We start from the raw sequence: 19,174 nt of genomic DNA, 5'->3' as shown, positions 1-19,174 counted from the left end.
ACGAAGTGCAAATATGAATCTATAACACCAGTTGGTAAAGTGCAATATCCATTTGCATCTACAGATCAAATCTTTACTAAAGACAAGCAGGACTTCAGTTAACAACCTCAGTGTTTTTCATTTATATTTATATTATAAGTTGAATAAAGGTGAAGTTGGGACACTCACCTTGATTAGTTTTGACTTTTGATTGCAAATAAAGATGATTGTTGCATCCAAAAGTCTACCAGAAGGGATGCAAACTGGCCTTCACAGAGACCAAAAGCATCTTTTACCCACAGTGCTATTCACTATCATCTGACAGTAGCAGTGTCTAAACTGTTGTTTTGCCGTCATGTTTTCCAGCATATTAAACTCTTTCAAATGCCTCTTGGAAAGGTCTTGTTTTGTTTTACAATTGCAGCCAAAAGTGGCAAATCTATAATTTGAGCAGCAAAATGTGATATCCCCTCGAATGCCATAGCCTGCTTCATGAGGTGTAAGTGATCTTGAATCCATTATTTATGACCTCCTTTTGCAACCATTACACTGAAGAGGGAACCCTGTTGTACATAGCGCTGTTGTGCTAAACAGTTCCCCAGCAGAAAAAGGCACTTGTGCCCTCACACTTCAAATCAACTTTGATTAATGTTCAGTCTGTCACGGCATGCAACGTTTTACTGCAGCAGCCGTTCAGAGGGAGACCCGGGTCGATGCTGAACAACACAGTGAGGCAATATGTGTTGCTGAACAGGCTGTGTCCTGGTGACAAGAGGACCCAAGGGTTTATGGATGACATATTAACATTTGACAATATCAATACACTTTTATTGATGGATCATAGTGTCCTGTTATATACCCACTCAGTGAGGTGTTTGAAGATGAAATGTTACCTCTTATAAATTGAGTTGAGCCCTCTGATACCATCATCAGAGGTGGGGCTGTGCAACAGCAAAAGGAAATGTCAACATTTAGCTTCTAATAGGGGCTAATATTGCTGTATGAACATCAAACTTAATGGCCTAAGACGATTTGATTTGGGTGATTACCTGATAGAAAATCAGATTCTAATTGCTAACAAAATACTGAGTCATTTTCCTTCAAAATACATGTAAAACTTTACTGTGTCAGGCACTGCTTTAAAAGCTCATTTATTTTAAGAAAACATTTGAGATCCATTGAAATGAACAAAGATAGTAGCTGGAAAACATAAATAAGTGCTAGCCATTATACCTTGCTGCAGTTACAAACTGTAGACTGACAGACATGCCAGTTTTACACAGTGAGTAAAAAAGATCTATTATTGACAATGTGTGCTGTGTTGCGCTTAAAGGAATAGTTTGACATTTTGGGAAATATGTTTATTTGCTGTCTTGCTGAGAGTCAGATGAGAAGATTGATACCACTTTCATATATTGTTAATATAAAGCTAGAGGCAGCAGCTGGTTAGCTTAGCTTAGCTTAGCTCAGTGTTCAGTTTGCTGAACCACAATTTATTTTACACTTTTTTGTATGGATTAAACAAATGAGATAAAACATGTTAATCAGTCCTTTTAGTGGTGCAAATTTTGTTACTTTTGGACAGAGGAAGTTTAGCCGTAAAAAAATTGGCCAGATATAAAAGTAATCTTCTCATCTAACTGTTGGCAAGATATAATAAGCGTGTTTCCCAAAATGTCTAACTATTCCTTTTAGACAGAAATGACCAACAAGACAAAACAAATCATTTCAAAGTTCGTGTCTATTTATTGTAGTTAATTTTCTTTTACAAAAGCATTGGAAGCAACTATTGACTGCAGTTTCATTTTGATCATGAGGGGTTGCATCAAGTCTGATTAGCCTTTTGTGTTCTCATGTGATTGCACATGTGTGCGTGTTGCACTTGACTGGCTGAAGGTACTGGATCATTGTCTACCAATATTTGTTATCTCATGTATTATTCATTGAAAAGCTGTTTTGCTGTTTGCGCTCCTCATGCTACCTGCTGACTTCACATGAGGACACTTTAACCGGCTGCTGTGTGTACTCAGATGGATTGCCAATAAATAAAAGTACAAGGACTTCGTTGAGCCGCATTATTACATTGCATTATGTTTGAATGCATGTGATGTTACTTGCACAATGCATTATCATGCATTATTAAAAGGTTTTTCCTGAAACCATGTTTTGTTGTGTTTCCTTTTAGTTTCTTGGCTTTAAAACAGAATTTTTCATAATCAAATCAAAACATACCTGACATGTTTTTCTTTCATTATTTTCCATGACTGCAGTAACACAGATGTGTTCTTGCTTCTAGCAGGAATGGATTAGTGCTATATTTTTGCTTGGCTGTTTGTATCAGGTTTGATACTAATGCATTTACACAACATGAATATGATTGTTTTGGGTTTTTTTTTCAAAGATGCCTCCTATGACATCTCAAGAGGTGTCTAAAAAACAATTCAAATGTCCACATCCTGTATCCACAGTGTAAATGTATCAGGCTTTTATTCAACATTAATACTGAGCCAGGGAAACATTGCACTCCGAGTTCTCTAATTACAATGCAGCTAATGTATTATTTCCTCCCCATGTGGGATTACTTTCATCTTTCCCATTAAGATGCACATTTTGTTTGGATACTCAAATTACAAACCCCATATTAAATCTGACTGTGCAAAAGGCATTGATCATAGCCCCGATAGCTGCACTCCAACTTTGATTTAATTTGCACTTCCATTAATATCTATGAGACGTCCGATTGTCGTCTTGGGCATATTGATGGTATTGTAAGCCCTGCCTTCATATAATGTTCCCCAGCGGCAATGAGGAAATGTTACAGAGAATTAGGCCGAGAAGCAGGCTCAGTGGAACTGGCACTGCAGTCGGAAATTCATTACCCTAATAAATAGAGGGGGAAAAAAAGCGAGAATCTTAAGAGAAATTTCTCTCCCTCTCTCGCTCTCTCTTTCTCTCTCACCACAAAAAAACCACTCACTTTGGCCTGTGAGTGGACGACTGTAACTTAGGTGCTTCTCATTATTGCAGCCCGTGCACCCAAGGGTCTGCTTCGGACCCTGAGAAGTCTTTAAAATGTGCCTGATGATTCAATAGAATCACAGTCACTTACCAGTCCATCACAAGGCTTTATGTATACATACGGAGCTATTTGGATTTATGTGGCTGCATCTCTGTGATTTTTACATTCATGAGAATGGAGCCTAAATCTTGTTAAAATCTTCAGAATAGAATGAAATGGACATCATTAAAAGAAAATACAATACAACTCCAGTAGGAGATTCAGCCAGAGCTAGATGACTGTCAAGCCATGCTGATTTCTTATGTTGATTAATGAAGTGCCAACCGAGTATATGTACTGTTCCCTTCCTTTGTTGAAGTCTTGACACGCTGTTTTCTATGGGGAAAACACTACTGGAGCCAAGAGACATGAGTTATGCTGTAATTAATGCAATCATGAAGATGAAAATAGCTGTTGTTGCAACTAGAAAACGACAATGAAGAGTGTGTGAACCAAGGAGGCAGAAGATATATTGTTAGGTGACTGCGATCACAGACTGTGCTGTCCTCTGAGACAGTGTATCTCTCAGTAAGTAGCATCTTTGAAACAAATATGTTTTACTGCATCCCTCACTTCCTGTAGCACAGCTTTTATTCTAGACATCTGCAAGCTTTTCAGAAGATGGCACAATTTTCCTTTTTTGTTTTCAGAAAGGGGGAGGGCTCCACTTCTCTTACGATTCTGCCAGAGTGATTCATTTGCAGGTCATTAAAAAACTCGTCTTTTGAAAGCATTAGGCTGCTCAGGTGGCGAAGCCTGTGCAGGGGAGACATGTCGTAAATAAAGGCAGCTACATTTCGAATGCCATAAATAGGGGACACCTAAGGACCTTGCATGATTGCAGACATCTAATCATTTAATTTATGCGTGTCTAAAGGAGCCCTCATTAACATTCAAGTAGCACTCATCTGTCTAGCGGGATCATTCCGAAGGCTGCATCACTCTCAGATGGAACATATCTATTTGGGCAACACAGCATGGCTACACACTCAGCAAGCACCTTCTCGCCTTCTCCCTCAATGTCATGAGAGACACAGCATGTAACTCTCATAACTTACAGTGTGTGATTTGTGATCCAGTGATTGTGTTGCTGCTAATGTGGAGAACCTTTGACAAAGTTAAAGTCATATTCTCTAGGTCACAGTACAGTGTTGAGAATAACACTTCTGACTGTGTTGCGCCAAATCCCTTAACCTTTTCTCAAAGCGGTCTGGACAAAAGGTGCACATTGGACTGTATTTGCAGAGGATCATCGGCAGCCTTTGATGAAGACAACTGAATCCCGTGATGTTTATTTTTGAAGACTGTCTGAAGTCTTTGTTAGCACTGTGATACTGTAACACACCTCAGTGCCTGCACAGCAGATGCATGCATGACAGAAACTCAATAGTAACTGGTGTGGATTGCTTTTGACACGTGCTGGTTGCTGACAGCTGCTTTGTTCTATGGTCAGATTTCATATTTAACACATCAAAGAGTTGGGATACTTCACACTCTGTTAAGGACTGATAGCAAGTCTGACACTTTGCTGTTAAGAGAGGAGAGAGCTGGTCTTTCTCTGGCAGAGAATAAAGTCAAGTTGCGTTCAATATTGCTTTTTTCACTTTCCTGCCAGATAAATGAAGTTATAAGCAGGCAGTGTTTTACGAGGAACGCAGTAAACATCACAGAGGAAGTGTCAAGTTTACAGTGATAATGAAAGAATTATTGTCAGGAAATTCCTGCAGCATGAAAGCATATATAAAAACTGTTGTTTGCATGAGTACCGTAATCAGTAAGCATGTGGATTTGATAACTTTTGTGAACATGACATGCTCCGGGGGTGACATTGTGGAAGTGTCTGTTCAATAAGAATGACTTTGCAGTTAGATGATTTACAGCAGTGGGATGGTGAAAAAGGGAAGAATTGACTGTTAGCTAAACACTAAACACGCCTCAAACAGTGATTGTCCAGTCATAGCTTAGCAAATAAATTTCTACATGTTGAAGCGGCATACACAGAGCTGTAAAAGTGATACTTTTAAAGCACTTAAAGAGTTTGGAGGGTGGTGTCCTTTCCAAAACCAAAAACACAAGAGCAAAAGAGTAAAGAATGGATTAAACAGTGTGTTTATCTGTTCTGATGTAACCTGTAATGGCTAGCTAGTTTACAACCTGAGCGATACTTCCAAGTCTAAGAGTTAGCATATCATTAACTAATTATACTATACTGGGGTTAGGGGTTACATTAAAAACAACTAAAATACATAGGCTATAAAAATACCATATAAAAATATACTCGTTCACAAGTTGCATACCTGCTGCGTATAATACAGTGGTATTTCACTGTGTGGTTGCCAGTCGGGGAGGCTATCTATAATGTAATGTTAGCAGCTGTGTCCTGCTCTTTGTTGGATTTGAGTCAGAACATGAGCTCATCTATTTGCATGTCACCTAAATCTAGTCTAGGACAGCTTTAGCATTGGTCTTTTAGCATATATAAGACCCCTCATACAGGGTTATAATTTTAATACAACTGGAAACAGTAAAAACTCAGCTGGAGACAGCGTTTTCAACTAACTCATGGAGTTAACGTTAGCCTAATTAGTTAGCTAGCTAGCTGATAAAACCTGCTTGCACCAGATGTCATTTCAGCCGACAAAATTAACAGTCACCAGCTCTGAAGCATAAGCGTCCTTCTGTTTAGCTTTGTCTGAAATCAAGACTCATTGTTTCACAAATTGCTGAGAATTTTGTGTGGCCATTCTGCCACTGTTATCATTGTTAACACTGTAAGAATGAAAAGCTTGACAGGCGTAGCAACAGCAGGGGTGGGACCTAGTGAATGTTCAGTTAGTTTACACATCTGCAGCACAAGCTTTGAAAATAGGAAGTATAAACTCAGACGGCCTGGAGGAAAGTTGAAGTCAAGGAAATGTGATAAGTCCCCTCAGAAGAAGACCTACAACACCCCCACTTTATAAGGTAGGCCAAAGTAAGGTGGGGGCCTTTAAATGGTTCAGAGTTAAACACCACATTTTGAACGATGCATGAGGAGTGAGAGAGGCATGCTCTTCTATATAGTCAGTATCCAGCAGCATTTTGATGTCTCTAACAAGAACACAATAAATTGTTCCTCATTATTCAGTAATTAACTCCAATGCGCCGGGTCCCCATCCCCCTGCGCCACGCTCTAAATCACCACCCTCCTCCCCTCTTCTCCTCCTGCTACACAGCTCTTTAATTTCCTCTATGCTGTGGGGGGTGGGGGCAAGAGTGGGTGGAAGGGGGGGCACACACAGCTTGATGCACTCCATCATCCCTTTGCCACCCTCTTGTCACCCCCTCACCCTATCTGAGCCACATCCTCCTCCTCCTTCCTGCCTCCCATCCAGCCAGCTCCTAAGCAATGTGTACTCTCCCTGCAGGACACCACCTGCTTGAAGGAGGGAGACATCACCTGAGCTGGGCCAACAGGCTCCAGTCACATTCAACATAACGACATAGCAGCGTCTTGTACTATCAAGGCATCAAAACTATGTTCACTGTCTTTTCATGGGGCTTTCCCCTTCCTCCTCTGCTCTTAATTGTTAAAATGAGGTCATTAATTGGAGGCTGAGTCAAATCACCTGTCATTTCAGCTGGGAATCATCCGCTGATTGAAAGGTATCATAAAAACCTGCCCAGGGCCTGGTTTTTGCAGTGCCCGCTGGGAGCTCCCTTTGTGCCTTGACAATCTCCGCCCATGGGCACACAACTCACTTTACTTTCTCTGGCAGAGATTAGGCGGGTAGTCTTGGGTGACACACATCCACGCGCGTGGCCCAAATATAGATTCAAGAGAGTCAGTAGTGTCAGGCGCAATTCCTGGAGGATGTTGCGGGGAGTGTTCGTTTTCCACTGTACTATTAACGCCCCTGACCTAATTGAGGATGATGCTCACACACACCACTTCCCTATATGAGAGTGAGGTCAGGTTCATTTGAGGGGGTAATTGTGAAATTGGCATGTAAACTAGGACAATAGAACAAATGATGAAAAATGAGGACAGATGACAAATTTCTAGATTTAGACATATCCAGATGTAGTGTTGTAGTCCAGCAACTGAAATGAATTATGTTGGGGATATGTGTTTTGTAATGTTTACTGTCTTCTAATGTCATAATTTGGCAGAGCCAAGTGTTATTTTCTTAGACATCATGGTATTTTGCTCTAATAGTGCTCTGTATCATGGGTGTAACTGCAAGAAGGGCTTATGAGAAACACATGCATCAAATATTTGAAGTGACGTCAACCTGAATGCACCCAAACTTTCTTCACCCTGTGACAACTGTGTAGGATTTAGTGGCATCTAGCGGTCTAGCAGTGAGGTTGCAGATTGCAACCAACTGAATACCCCTCCCCCTCCCCTTGCAAGCGTGTAGAACAACCTACGGTGGCAACGAAACTTACAAAAAACGCGAAAAGCCCTCTCTAGAGTCAATGTTTTGTTTGTCCGTTCTGGGCTACTGTAGAAACATGGTGGGCCCCGTGGAAGGGGACCCGCTCCCTTTGTAGATAAAAAGGGCTCATTCTAAGGTAATGAAAACACAACAATTCTTATTTTCAGGTGATTATACACTAATTAAAACATACTTATGAATATAATATTCCATTTCTGCCAAGTCCGTTCTGCTGGATGCCACTAAATTCTGCACACTGCACCTTTAAAAATGCTCCATTTACATAAGAAAATCACAGTGAAAATGTTGGCAATATTAACACAAAAAGACCATTAGAAAGACAGACCTAAATTATTCTAAAGGCACAATGCTACATAAAGCTTTGGGACCCCCATTCTCCACATGGACTTAATCTTGAGGAACACTACATAAGATGCTGACAAACCCGCTGTTTGAAATAAAAACCCTCTAAACACATGGCATTAATATTTAATGGTGCTGCGTCCTCGGGAGGCCACTCTGGGCTGCAGCACTGTGTCTGAAGGGAGATGGTATTAGTGCTGTGTGCTCTGGAGGAAGAGCAGCTTCACACTAATGAAGCGATCAGGGCCTGAACTCTGAAGAAACCTCATATCCGATTAGTGAGCAGAGATGCATGTAAACATGGCGAAGCATCACGCGATAAGATCACTTTGTAAATGCAAGTCTTGTGTCACTAAACACAACAGTGGAGCGGCGTGCGGCGTTTTGAAGTGTTTTGCAAGTAACAACACATATCTCATTTAATCATTTCAATATTACAGTTTCTTTTTTGACCTTCTACACAAGTGTTTTGAATTAAGACGGGAACTAGAGGAGTTGTATGCAAGCTAATGGGTTAACAGTATCCTCTGAGCAACCATTAAGGTGCATGCATGTGTTGTGCAGCAGTGCAAACCACCTGACCTTGTCCACATCCGCTCGGCTGGGATGGGACAGCGTTTGAACCTGGCCAGTAAAGGACAGACCATTTGGATGTTATTAAAAAACATTAGAGTTCCTGAAGCCCATGCTACTCCCAAAGCCATCAGGTAATTTGAAAGAGATCCAGCGAATTTAAGATGTGCAGATGTTTTCGCTTTAAAACTGGCATCTGTTTATGCAGACACACTTTATGTTCCTAAAACCACAAAGGACCTCCAATAGGTTTTATGGAGCAGTATCAGCTCGAGCACTCAGCTTTGTAATTGTGCTGCACCAGGTAATGAGAAAATTGGACGCAAGCAGTGTTCCCTGTAGATGTAACCCACAACATACAATTTTGCACAGCATGTGCAGTTATCTACATTTATTTTTTCCTAGTCTGTGCAGCGTTGTCTGAGCTCCTGTGCAGCTTTCAGGAGGTCAAACATGGTCACAGTTTAGAGCCTAATTCATATCAGAGGACTAATTCCATCTAAAAATACAGGTGCAGATACAACAGTTTTCATTTAACTTTATACAATACCTATAAACAGCACATAAAGTATGTAGAAAGTTAACTTCTTTGGATTTTCAGTAGAGATATGTGTATGGTAGCAAACAGTCTCATGTAAATTTGTGAGTGATGAGTAAACCCTTTATTTATAATGTATTAAAACTCTCTATTTTCTTTAAAAGCAACTAATACTAAGCAATAGGAGGTGAAACGTTTTCAAAATGTTTCAGTCTGGTTTTCATAAAATAACAGAACTGAAACAGCCTCTCTTAGAGTTGCTGATCATTTCCTGATGAATGCAGACTAATCTTTGTTGTGTGACTAAAGTGCAACTTTCAACACAACTGATCAAAGGATTATAATTAAGAGATGGAGGATTTGGGTTATTATCTTCGTAGCTGCTCTGGCCTGCTTTTAGTTTTACATGCCAAACAGCTTTCAGCCCCTATTAGTGAATACTGCATATGCACAATATTTCTTAACTATGACATGTTTCAAGGCTCACTTCACAGGCCAATATAAAATACTGACCGATGACTCAAGTTGTACAGATTACAGTATTGATGATATATTCACAAATTTATTGTTACCATTTGTACAGAGTATGGACAACATTAAGGAGAAACATACTGTTACTCAACATGTTCAATTGGACAGTTTTAAGGCTTCCCTAAACTTCCTTTCCTCAAATATAAAGTTGTGTAATGTAGAATGAAGGGTGAGAGAAACCATATTGTCACTCCTGCTATATAGTAAATAACTTTTTGAAGCTCACATCATTTTTTAAGACCGTAAAAGATGCTTTGATTCGACTGTAGTTTTTTGCAGTTAGGTATCCATCTATTCTATGTAGACTTTATATTGTGACCACCTCGGTTTCTCTACATTGTCACATGCTGGCATAATTTTCTATTCAATATTTATTCATGCTGCCACACTAAAGTATCTGATGCAGTTACAGATTGGATTCACTACAGTATTTTGCCTATCTGAAAGTCTCTTCGGTGGATGAAAACACATACAAAAGTTGTGATTGGCATGTCCACTTTTGCATGTCAGTTGCTGTAGCAGTAATATGACACATGCTACTTATTGACTGACTTGCTTGAGTACATGCAGCTGATGTGTAGCTGTTATTTTTTGTTGTATTATTCAGGATTAATTAACATACCTAAGCATACCTCTTCTCTCTCATACTGAAGATAATCTGTAACCATGTGATCCAAGTGAGCTAATTACAGTCTATAAGGGCTCTACTTCAATTTAACTTCAGAAGAAAAAATACAGGATCTGAACAGATTAAAAATAATAAGGTGTATGTTAATTTTACAGTTACATAAGCTTCTACCAAAGAATTCAGAAGTTGCCTTTGCTCCATTTTCAACCTTATACAACATATATAATGGTGTTATTGATGCCTTTATAAATATCTATATCTATAACAAGAATGTTATACAAATGCATTTAATACTCTGATCCTGAATACAATGCCATACATGTCATACAAGTCCCTGCTGTGAATTCAAAGGCAATATGATATTTACTGTGATGATGTGGTGATAAGAAGACACTGGCATGAACCTACTTTTCAAGTATACATTCATATACAGTAGTACTTGCACAAATTGTTAAAAGAGCTAACATGTGGCCGTAGTAGTCTTTTCCAGTGTGAAACACTGTATAATGTGTTTGAGAAGGAAATGAATGCCAGTGATACTATATGTTATGACACTAAATAATTAGGAAAAATACATACTGTAATAAAGATCTAAGCAATACAGTGAAATCAAAGTGAAGCAGCACTGACAGGCTGCCAACTAATTAATTCCTCTACAGTGTAGGACAATTCTGTCTTTTTCAGTGGTAATGGTGATGGCGGTGCAGAACTTAAAAAATGAACCCATTTTTGAACTACAGAACTGGAGCATGTGTAGTGCAATAATAGCTCATGGTATGTCTGATTTATACATGCAGTTCTGATCCATAACTATACTTTTATGTGTCTCACCACTGTGTAGTAATACAGTAAACAGTGTATAACTGTACCAGGAGATGGCAGTGCTTCTGACAACTGCACTTTAATAGTCTCCTTGTTTGTAGAGTGAGATTAATCTCTTGGTCTCCATATGTAATGGTAGAAAACAAATGTTTGGTAATTGAACATAATCTAGTAACAGTGTGTTGTACGCCTCAACACTCACACTGACCTCTCTGAGAAACAGATGATGCTTAAGAACAATGTTTTCCTGTATACTGTTCTCACACTGACATAGCAGCCATGCTCCTGTGTCCATTTCCCATTATGTGACAAGGACATATTTCAGACTGAAGTGATCCAAACAGTGATCTACCACTTGAGAGAACTGTCTTTGAGAACAGAGGTTGAGGGGAGCGACAAGGACGAGTGTCCTACAAATGCCATATCCAACAGCTCCTGTGTTTCCAGTGGCACTTGAACTGAAATAGGCACGTTCAACAGGGGACAGGCTTCAAGATTTTTTTCCCATACTTCAGAAAGACTATCATGTTGAAGCTTGAGTGCTTGTTGGTGTGTCAGTGTGTGTGTCAACAGAGCAGCACTGGAATTCGCAGGACTCAAGGCCGGTGTATTGTTTGTGATGACACTGCTCCCTTGCTGCATAGTGATTTGGTACTGTACAATTCAAATTCAAGACACTACATGAGCCTTTAAGACTTTTAGGTATTCATTCATTCAGTATCTACAGTACATGATGCATGTTAATGTATTTAAAAAGACAATTTGGGATGTATCTGCATCAATCAACAATCAACTGTTCATCCCTAAAATATGGTTTGGATGAATTCTTATCTGTGATAGGCCAAAGTGTGTGAACTACAACACCTTAACGTGACTTGTCTTAATTTTATCACTTTTGTAAAGAAAGTTTCAAATCAAAATATGTAACTATACATGAAACATTAGTCAGAAGTCCAGTAAACATTCAAGCTACTATGTAACATTATAAAAAGGAAATAAATCAGTCCAAAATCTCCCATAGATGCTCAATTGGGTTAAGATCTAGTGACTGCGAGGGCCATATCATATGATTTACATCATTTTCATACTCATCAAACCATTCAGTCACCCTTCGTACACTGTGAATTGGGGCACTGACAGCCTGGAAGAGACCACTCCCATCAGGATAGAAATGTTTCATCATAGGATAAAGGTGATGACCCAGAACAACTTTGTGTTGATTTGCAGTGACCCTTCCCTCTAAGGGGACAAGTGGACCCAAACCATGCTGGCAAAATGCCCCCCACAGCATACCAGAGCCACCAGATCCCTTCACTGTGGAGGTCAAGCATTCAGACCTGTATCGGTTTTTACCTTTAATTTGTCACCTGTCTGTATAATAATATATCAGTCAGAGGAATCAAACCACTACTTTTACTGCAATACTTTAACTACATCAAGCTGACAATACTTCTGTACTTTTACTTAAAGGTGCAGTGTGTAGAATTTAGTGGCATCTAGCAGAAGGGATGTGGCAGAAATGGAACATAATATTTATAAGTATGCTTTAATTAGTGTATAATCACCTGAAAATAAGAATCGTGTTTTCGTTACCTTAGATTGAGCCCTTTATATCTACATAGAGAGCGGGTCCTCTTCCACAAAGCCCACCATGTTGCACCTTCATGTTTCTACAATAGCCCAGGACAGACAAAACAAACACTGGCTCTAGAGAGGGTCTTTCACATTTTTCACAGCCACTGTAGGTTCTCCTACATGCTTGGAAAGGGAGGTGGAGGGGAGGGGTATTAATTTGGTTGCAATCTGCAACCTCACTGCCACTAAATCCTAAACACTGGTCCTTTAAGCATGATTTTTCATGCAGGACTTTTACTTGTATTGAAGTAGTTTTACATTATTATTATTATTATTATTATTATTATTATTATTATTATTATTATTATTATTATTATCATTGGTACTTTTACTTAAGTAAACAATCTGAGTTCTTCTTTCACCACTGCTCTTGACTTTGTACTACTTTATATAATCAGTACAAAGTCAAGAGGTTGTGATATGTGGCACAATATGCTAGCAATATGCCAGCAAAGCTCTGTAAACAGGACTGCACATGCACAATGGCAACTTGCTATTTTTACACTTTGGAGTGGTTTCTAAACAAGCTGTGGTAAGCGCCATCCTCGGGGACGAAGAAACATCACCCAGTGCAGTGGTGTGGGTCACTGGCGTGTTTTCAATAGTTTTTGGACAACAACAGAGGTCTACAGCACAGAGGAATAAGATATATCAGGCTTTGGATACACACACAATACTTGTTGGGATGGGATCATTGTTGGTTTGGTTCTGCACATGAGATTTGTTGACAATAAGAAAAATATAGAAAATCTCCAGCCTTATCCTTTAATGTCAGCCCCACTGTCTGCACACAGCTCTGCTGAAGTCCTGTCCTCACGAGGTTCACATATCCTCAAATCCCGAACAAAACCAGGCGATTCCTGAATGTAGCTTACCAGTGGCTAGCTAAAGCTAGCTGCCTCCCTTATCTCCAGCAGCTGCACCAATTTCCACTGAACCACCAGAGATAAAACAGATTTTAAAAAATCTCCATCCAGTTTTTGGTAAGACAGCAAATGGACTCCCTAAAATGTCAAAGTAAAGGAGCATTACTGAGATTAGAAACTGTAATGTAATTTCTGAATTTCAAATTGTAATACCTTAAATAACACTTTACTGAAACTGGTAATTACATAATTGTAATGCTATGTTTTCGTTACCTTAGATTGAGCCCTTTATATCTACTTAGAGAGCGGGTCCTCTTCCACGAAGCCCACCATGTTGCACCTTCATGTTTCTACAGTAGCCCAGGACAGACAAAACAAACGCTGGCTCTAGAGAGGATCTTTCACATTTTTCGCGGCCACTGTAGGTTCTCCTACATGCTTGGAAGGGAAGGTGGAGGGGAGGGGTATTAATTTGGTTGCAATCTGCAACCTCACTGCTAGATGCCACTAAATCCTAAACGCTGGTCCTTTAAACATGATTTTTCATGCAGGACTTTTACTTGTATTGAAGAAGTTTTACATTATTATTATTATTATTATTATTATTATTATTATTACTGCCCTAATGTTCATGAGCAATGAAACACACCGTTGCTCAGTTCAGTATACTGTACTCAGGGTTTTGTTGCGACAGCCTTACTTGGTCTGGTAGTAACAGTAGCTTATGGTGGCGAATGTGAGCAAAGTTTAGATATTGCTGTGAAACTGGCATTACTGAGTCAGTTCACTGACTTTGTGATTCTCTATTTGTGCTATACCATACTTTTCCATAATTCGACAGTTGATTTTTGTTGATATATATATATATATATATATATATATATATATATATATATATATATATATATATATATATATTATATCTAAAACTGAAGCCGCATCCATCTGTGCAAAGATGTGCTAAGAAGGAAGCATTAAACAATAAACAATAAACTATATGAACATGATGCAAATTAGCATCTCTCCCAGCAGCAAGCTCATCTTGCCCCACAACTACTAACAGTTACCAACATTCATAATCATAATAACTAATGATTATAATTACATTAACAATTGTTAATGTTATTAGTTCCACCTGTGCTTTTCCTGCTATACAGTCGGTTTCCTACTAGTGATAGCATAATTCAGAAACCTCCATAGCCAGCTCCAGGCAGTCACTTGCATCATTACAGGAACGGAACAGACCACAGTCCAAATCTATGCAAGAGTCATCGTCACTGCTGGGCGTAGAGTCCACTGTGGTGACAACCTGTTTGTAGTTGGGACAGCAGTGATTGGCAACTCTCCCACAGGAATCAGGCAGCATTAGGATCATATCGTAGAACCGACAGAAGAGACAGCTCAGGATGATCCCTGCACAGTCAACTGATGGAGACACACACAGGAAATATATTCAAAATACTGCTTTTATTCATCATTAAATTATTTTTTAAAATTTAGTTGTCTTCGTAAAAGCCTGCAACCCCTTCACACTTTTGCAAAGACTCCCTTAAAATGACGTGTGATGAATAGTGTTTAAACCCTATCTTCAGACATAAATAATCTGTGTTGCTATTAGAGCTGCTGGTCTTCACTTATAACTTACAACATTTTAAAAGCCTCCTTTCCTTCCTTTATACATGCATAATTTAGGAAATCCTGCCTTGTTCCCTCACAGAGAGACAAACAAGAAAGCTGTTTGGAGACATAATCAATTACCAAAGTCTCTCCTGTATACTTTGCCAGGAGCATTTCCAAGTTGTGTTTGTGGTTGCAGTGAAACAATGTGCTATGTGTATTCCCAGCAACCTTTGCCAAACGTTGCCCCCTGGGTGCTATGAAGGATGAGATCATCAAATGACACTGACCATGAGCAGACAGTTACTCACTGAAGGCATATTGTAGGAAAGTCCTTATGACTTGTGTCGCAAAGAATTTAGAAGATGCATACCTCCATTAATGCTACACAATCCTCTAAATTTGTAATTTTAATGTTTAGAAGTTTTTTGCTCCGGGATCTCCTTCAAAATAGATGTGTTGGTAGACAATCATGTTGATTTATGGAACATGTCTTTCAGGGCATTATTAGGGCTTTCTACAACAAGGATGAATTATGCAAAATTTCAAGTAAGTCAGACTCATGACCACTGAGTTATGGTCATTCAAAATTATCATGCGTCTGTAATGCAACCTATGGGCAAATCAGCATCACATCTTGCAGGATTGCTCACAAGCATGTCCTAAATGTGGTTCCAGTTCAAGTCTGGTAGAATTTGGAAAACAAATATAAAAATGATATGAAATATTAGAAACAAATGAATAACCTTTTTCATTGACATATAAGTACCACAGGTACCAAATTTTAGATTTAAGATTAGGTCAAGATAAAACGAAAAATGTACAGGGAGAGGTAATATTTTGTTGAGTGCTGAGCATAAAATTCAAAAAGATTCCGTGAACCAGGAAAAAAGAAAAATTGTACTTGTTCGCCTCATGGTTAAGGAGTCATAAGTGAAAATGTGAAATTATTTTAAACGGCCATATGGTGGCACTATCTTCACCTAAAACACCAACAACCCATGGAAATTTGTTATGTAGTATTATTTGTTAGTATGTACTAGGCTTGGGCAGTATGATGTGTTGTAGTGCACAGTACGTGCCACCAGAGGTCAGTCTCTATTGGTGGAACAGGCAGCTGAGCTGAGAAAATGGCGACTGCGAATGGTGGGGATAACGTTACAAAACTAGTAAAAATGCCTCTGCCACTGTTTGTATATTTTTGGAGTATTTTGGATTTAGTCCCGATAATAAAGGTGAGCCAGCCAAAACAAATGAAGCTGTGTGCACTATTTGCCTCAAGAAAACTGTGGCTAAAGAAGGTAACACCACCCGCACATCATCTCCGTTCAGCCCACTGATGTGTTGCTGTCCACCGCAGCGTTAAGTGTCATAGGGTCATCCATCAAGAATCTATGGAAGAAGGGCGCTTATTCCCTATCTATTCATTATTCTATTGCCATAAGTAGCAATACTTGTCTACGTAGGCTAACTGCATACTAGACACACAGCATTGTAGGCTAGACAGTGTCATACATGCTACAATTATTTCTATCACCAGCAGCTCAGCTTTAATGGTTTTTTTTTTTTTTGGTTGGTTGTTTTTTTTTACACAAATACCGTCATATACTGTATAACGCAGTGAAATGTCAGGTAGGTATGAGGGTATGAAAAAATAGATACCGCCCAATCCAAGTATATACACCCCAACCAGAATATGTAAAAAATGGTGGTGGGGTTGGTGGGGTCTGGGGAGACAAGGGACAGAGATAGATTGAAACCTGATTGATTTTAGCTAGCATGGATCGCTACTCTGTACTTTTGCCACAGATAGATCATACAAGGTGGACAACCCTTCTTTACCAGAGGTAATGATCCAATGAGAAGAAGGTTTGAACAACTTATTAATACTATACTGGCACACATAAAATCCAGTTAGGATCAGCAACATAAAATGGGAGAAAATATACAACTATCATGACCCGTCCCGATCATTATTGCAGTGACAACATATGGCTAAAGACCTTACTGGATATCTTCACTATGCTCTCAATCCTTATTTTATTCCACACCAAGAAATAATAGAAAATATGACTTTGCCAACAAATTTTTAAAGATTACAAATAATACAAGGCACAGTGGCCGTCTGATGACTACTGAACCAATTCCATGACAACTGAGCAAACTGTTTGCTGAGGAAGACCATGAGATGTGGCTGAAAGCTCCAAACTCCAGAGAAAAATATTGATTAAATATGTTTCTTATTTTTAAGGAACTCAACATACAAAAGTACTTTTGAACAATTGAAAATCATACATTTTATATTAATTAAATATTAAATTAAATTAATTGCTTATTAAATATCTGATCAGTGCCAAATGTTACTTACCATAAGTTATTACTGGTAAATAACAGTAGTACATAAGAACACATGTAATCACTCGTATTGCAGCATCTACAGTAGCGATTCTACTTTGGTGGCCGTTTCTTTTGCATTAGTCTTCCTCTTTTTTGCTGCACTTTCAGTTTCTAAATTATTCACACATTTTCATAATTGATTATATGAACTGTATTTAAGCATTCTCACAGCATGGTGAAGCATAAAGCTTGCAATTTGTCAAATTTTTTATTCTGTCTGTGGTCTGTGGCATTATTATTCTGCATATTAATCATCGTTTATTTCATCAGTGGAAAAGCTGTGTTTGGATGAAAAAGTTAATTTCATAACTTTTTACTGAGGACTCAACACATGATTTTTTTTCCTTACATAATTTCAATGTGTGTTTATCTAGAATGGTTTGACAGCTGTGTGCAGAGAGCATCAGACTTGTGTGATGAAGTGCTGGTGTCACTAACCTCCCATGTTGCTCTGCTGAGAAGAAGACAGAGAGTCTGTGGTGGAGGATGCTGTGGAGGAAGATCTCCTCAGGTACATTTTCAAAGAGAATAGAGGGGGAGTGGAGCTGTCACACTCTCTGGGCTGAACGTCTGTGTCTCCACCGGTCTCCCCAGGCTCAGTTTCAGCAGTCATGCCCAGTCTCCAATCACAGATTTGAACCTCCCTTTGGATCCTTTCTGTCCAAGAGATGAAATATTATCTACTGACACATCAGTTAGCATCAAGTAAGATGTGATTGTTTGAGTTTCCAAAGACCACAACCTAAGAACCTAAGAATGAATTAGTGTTAGAGCACAGAGGCCTGAAGACAGACACACAATAGGTGATACGATACGATACAATGTCTTGCAAGAGATTCTGACTTGTGTAAAGTTTTGAAACACTTCCAACCACTGGCTGTAGTGGAGGATAATAAAAGTCAATATTACCTCTAAAGTTGATCATTTGCATGCCAACATAGTGTCTCTCTGTCAGCATAAAAAGCTTTTAAATCAGTATTTATACCATCACAGTACACTAAAGCTCTCCTGTGAAACCAGACTTTTCAGATTCTTTTAAGGTAAGTGCCACAGAATGCAGAGTGAACCATCACACCTATTAAGTAGGAGTGAAACTGTGAGGTAAATTACCCCCTTGGAAAGAAAAATACCAAAATATTACTATAATTTTAAGTAATTAATGAAAAATTGTATTGTAAATGTATTGCCTGTAATTGTACAATATACAGGCTTTGTCATACTGTAGTTCAATATAGAGACATAAGCTTCTTCACTTTCTTGCAGAGAGTTTGTTGAGAAGATCGATGCCAATATGTCTGTAACTAAATAGACGCCACAGCCGTCAGACACTTGGGTTTGCTTAGCATTAAGACTGGAAGAAGGTGGGAAACAGTTGGCTCTGGGTGGACATAAAAACAAGACTCTTGGAAGTCACTGGCCAGGCCAAGAAATAGCTCAGCATGTAACTCCCCGTAAAATCACAAATTGTTGTTTTTGTATTTTGTCTTTCGTTTTCTCATAGTAAAGAGTTTTCCAGAAAATCAACAGAATGTGGAGTTAGGCTGTGAAATTTCTAGAGTGCAGGAGTAGATCTGTTTGTTAACATCTGATTTAAATAGATATTAATGAATTATTGCACTGGCTGCAGTCTGTTTACTTTTTCACCACCTATTTGAAATGAATTATTCACCATTCCTTTCTCTGTTTTATTTAACATTTAATGCCTAATGATTTATTCACACTCTGGACACATTTTTGAAAGTAGAA

At 38.9% G+C, this 19,174-nt stretch overlaps 1 protein-coding gene across 1 annotated transcript; it reads right to left on the bottom strand.

Annotated features, from left to right (window-relative positions):
• Window positions 1–14,582: 14,582 nt before the first annotated feature.
• Window positions 14,583–18,041, bottom strand: mdfic2 (MyoD family inhibitor domain containing 2). The gene is made up of 2 exons (XM_042403812.1): window positions 17,867–18,041; window positions 14,583–14,839 (listed from the first exon to the last, which is right to left on the bottom strand). Exons 1-2 carry the CDS (start codon window positions 18,039–18,041, stop codon window positions 14,583–14,585), a joined length of 432 nt encoding a protein of 143 aa, XP_042259746.1.
• Window positions 18,042–19,174: the final 1,133 nt, after the last annotated feature.

Source organism: Thunnus maccoyii, chromosome 3 (assembly GCF_910596095.1).
Source record: "Thunnus maccoyii chromosome 3, fThuMac1.1, whole genome shotgun sequence".
Classification (NCBI taxonomy): Eukaryota; Metazoa; Chordata; class Actinopteri; order Scombriformes; family Scombridae; genus Thunnus; species Thunnus maccoyii.
Note: the sequence above shows the minus strand (reverse complement) of the source record. Positions and strands in the feature narration are given on the sequence as shown.

Coding starts and splice junctions, on each gene's coding strand:
- mdfic2 (XM_042403812.1), bottom strand. CDS start 18,041: ATGACTGCTGAAACTGAGCCTGGGGAGACCGGTGGAGACACAGACGTT. Junction 14,840..17,866: donor TCAGCAGAGCAACATGGGAG/GTTAGTGACACC, acceptor TGTCTCCATCAG/TTGACTGTGCAGGGATCATC.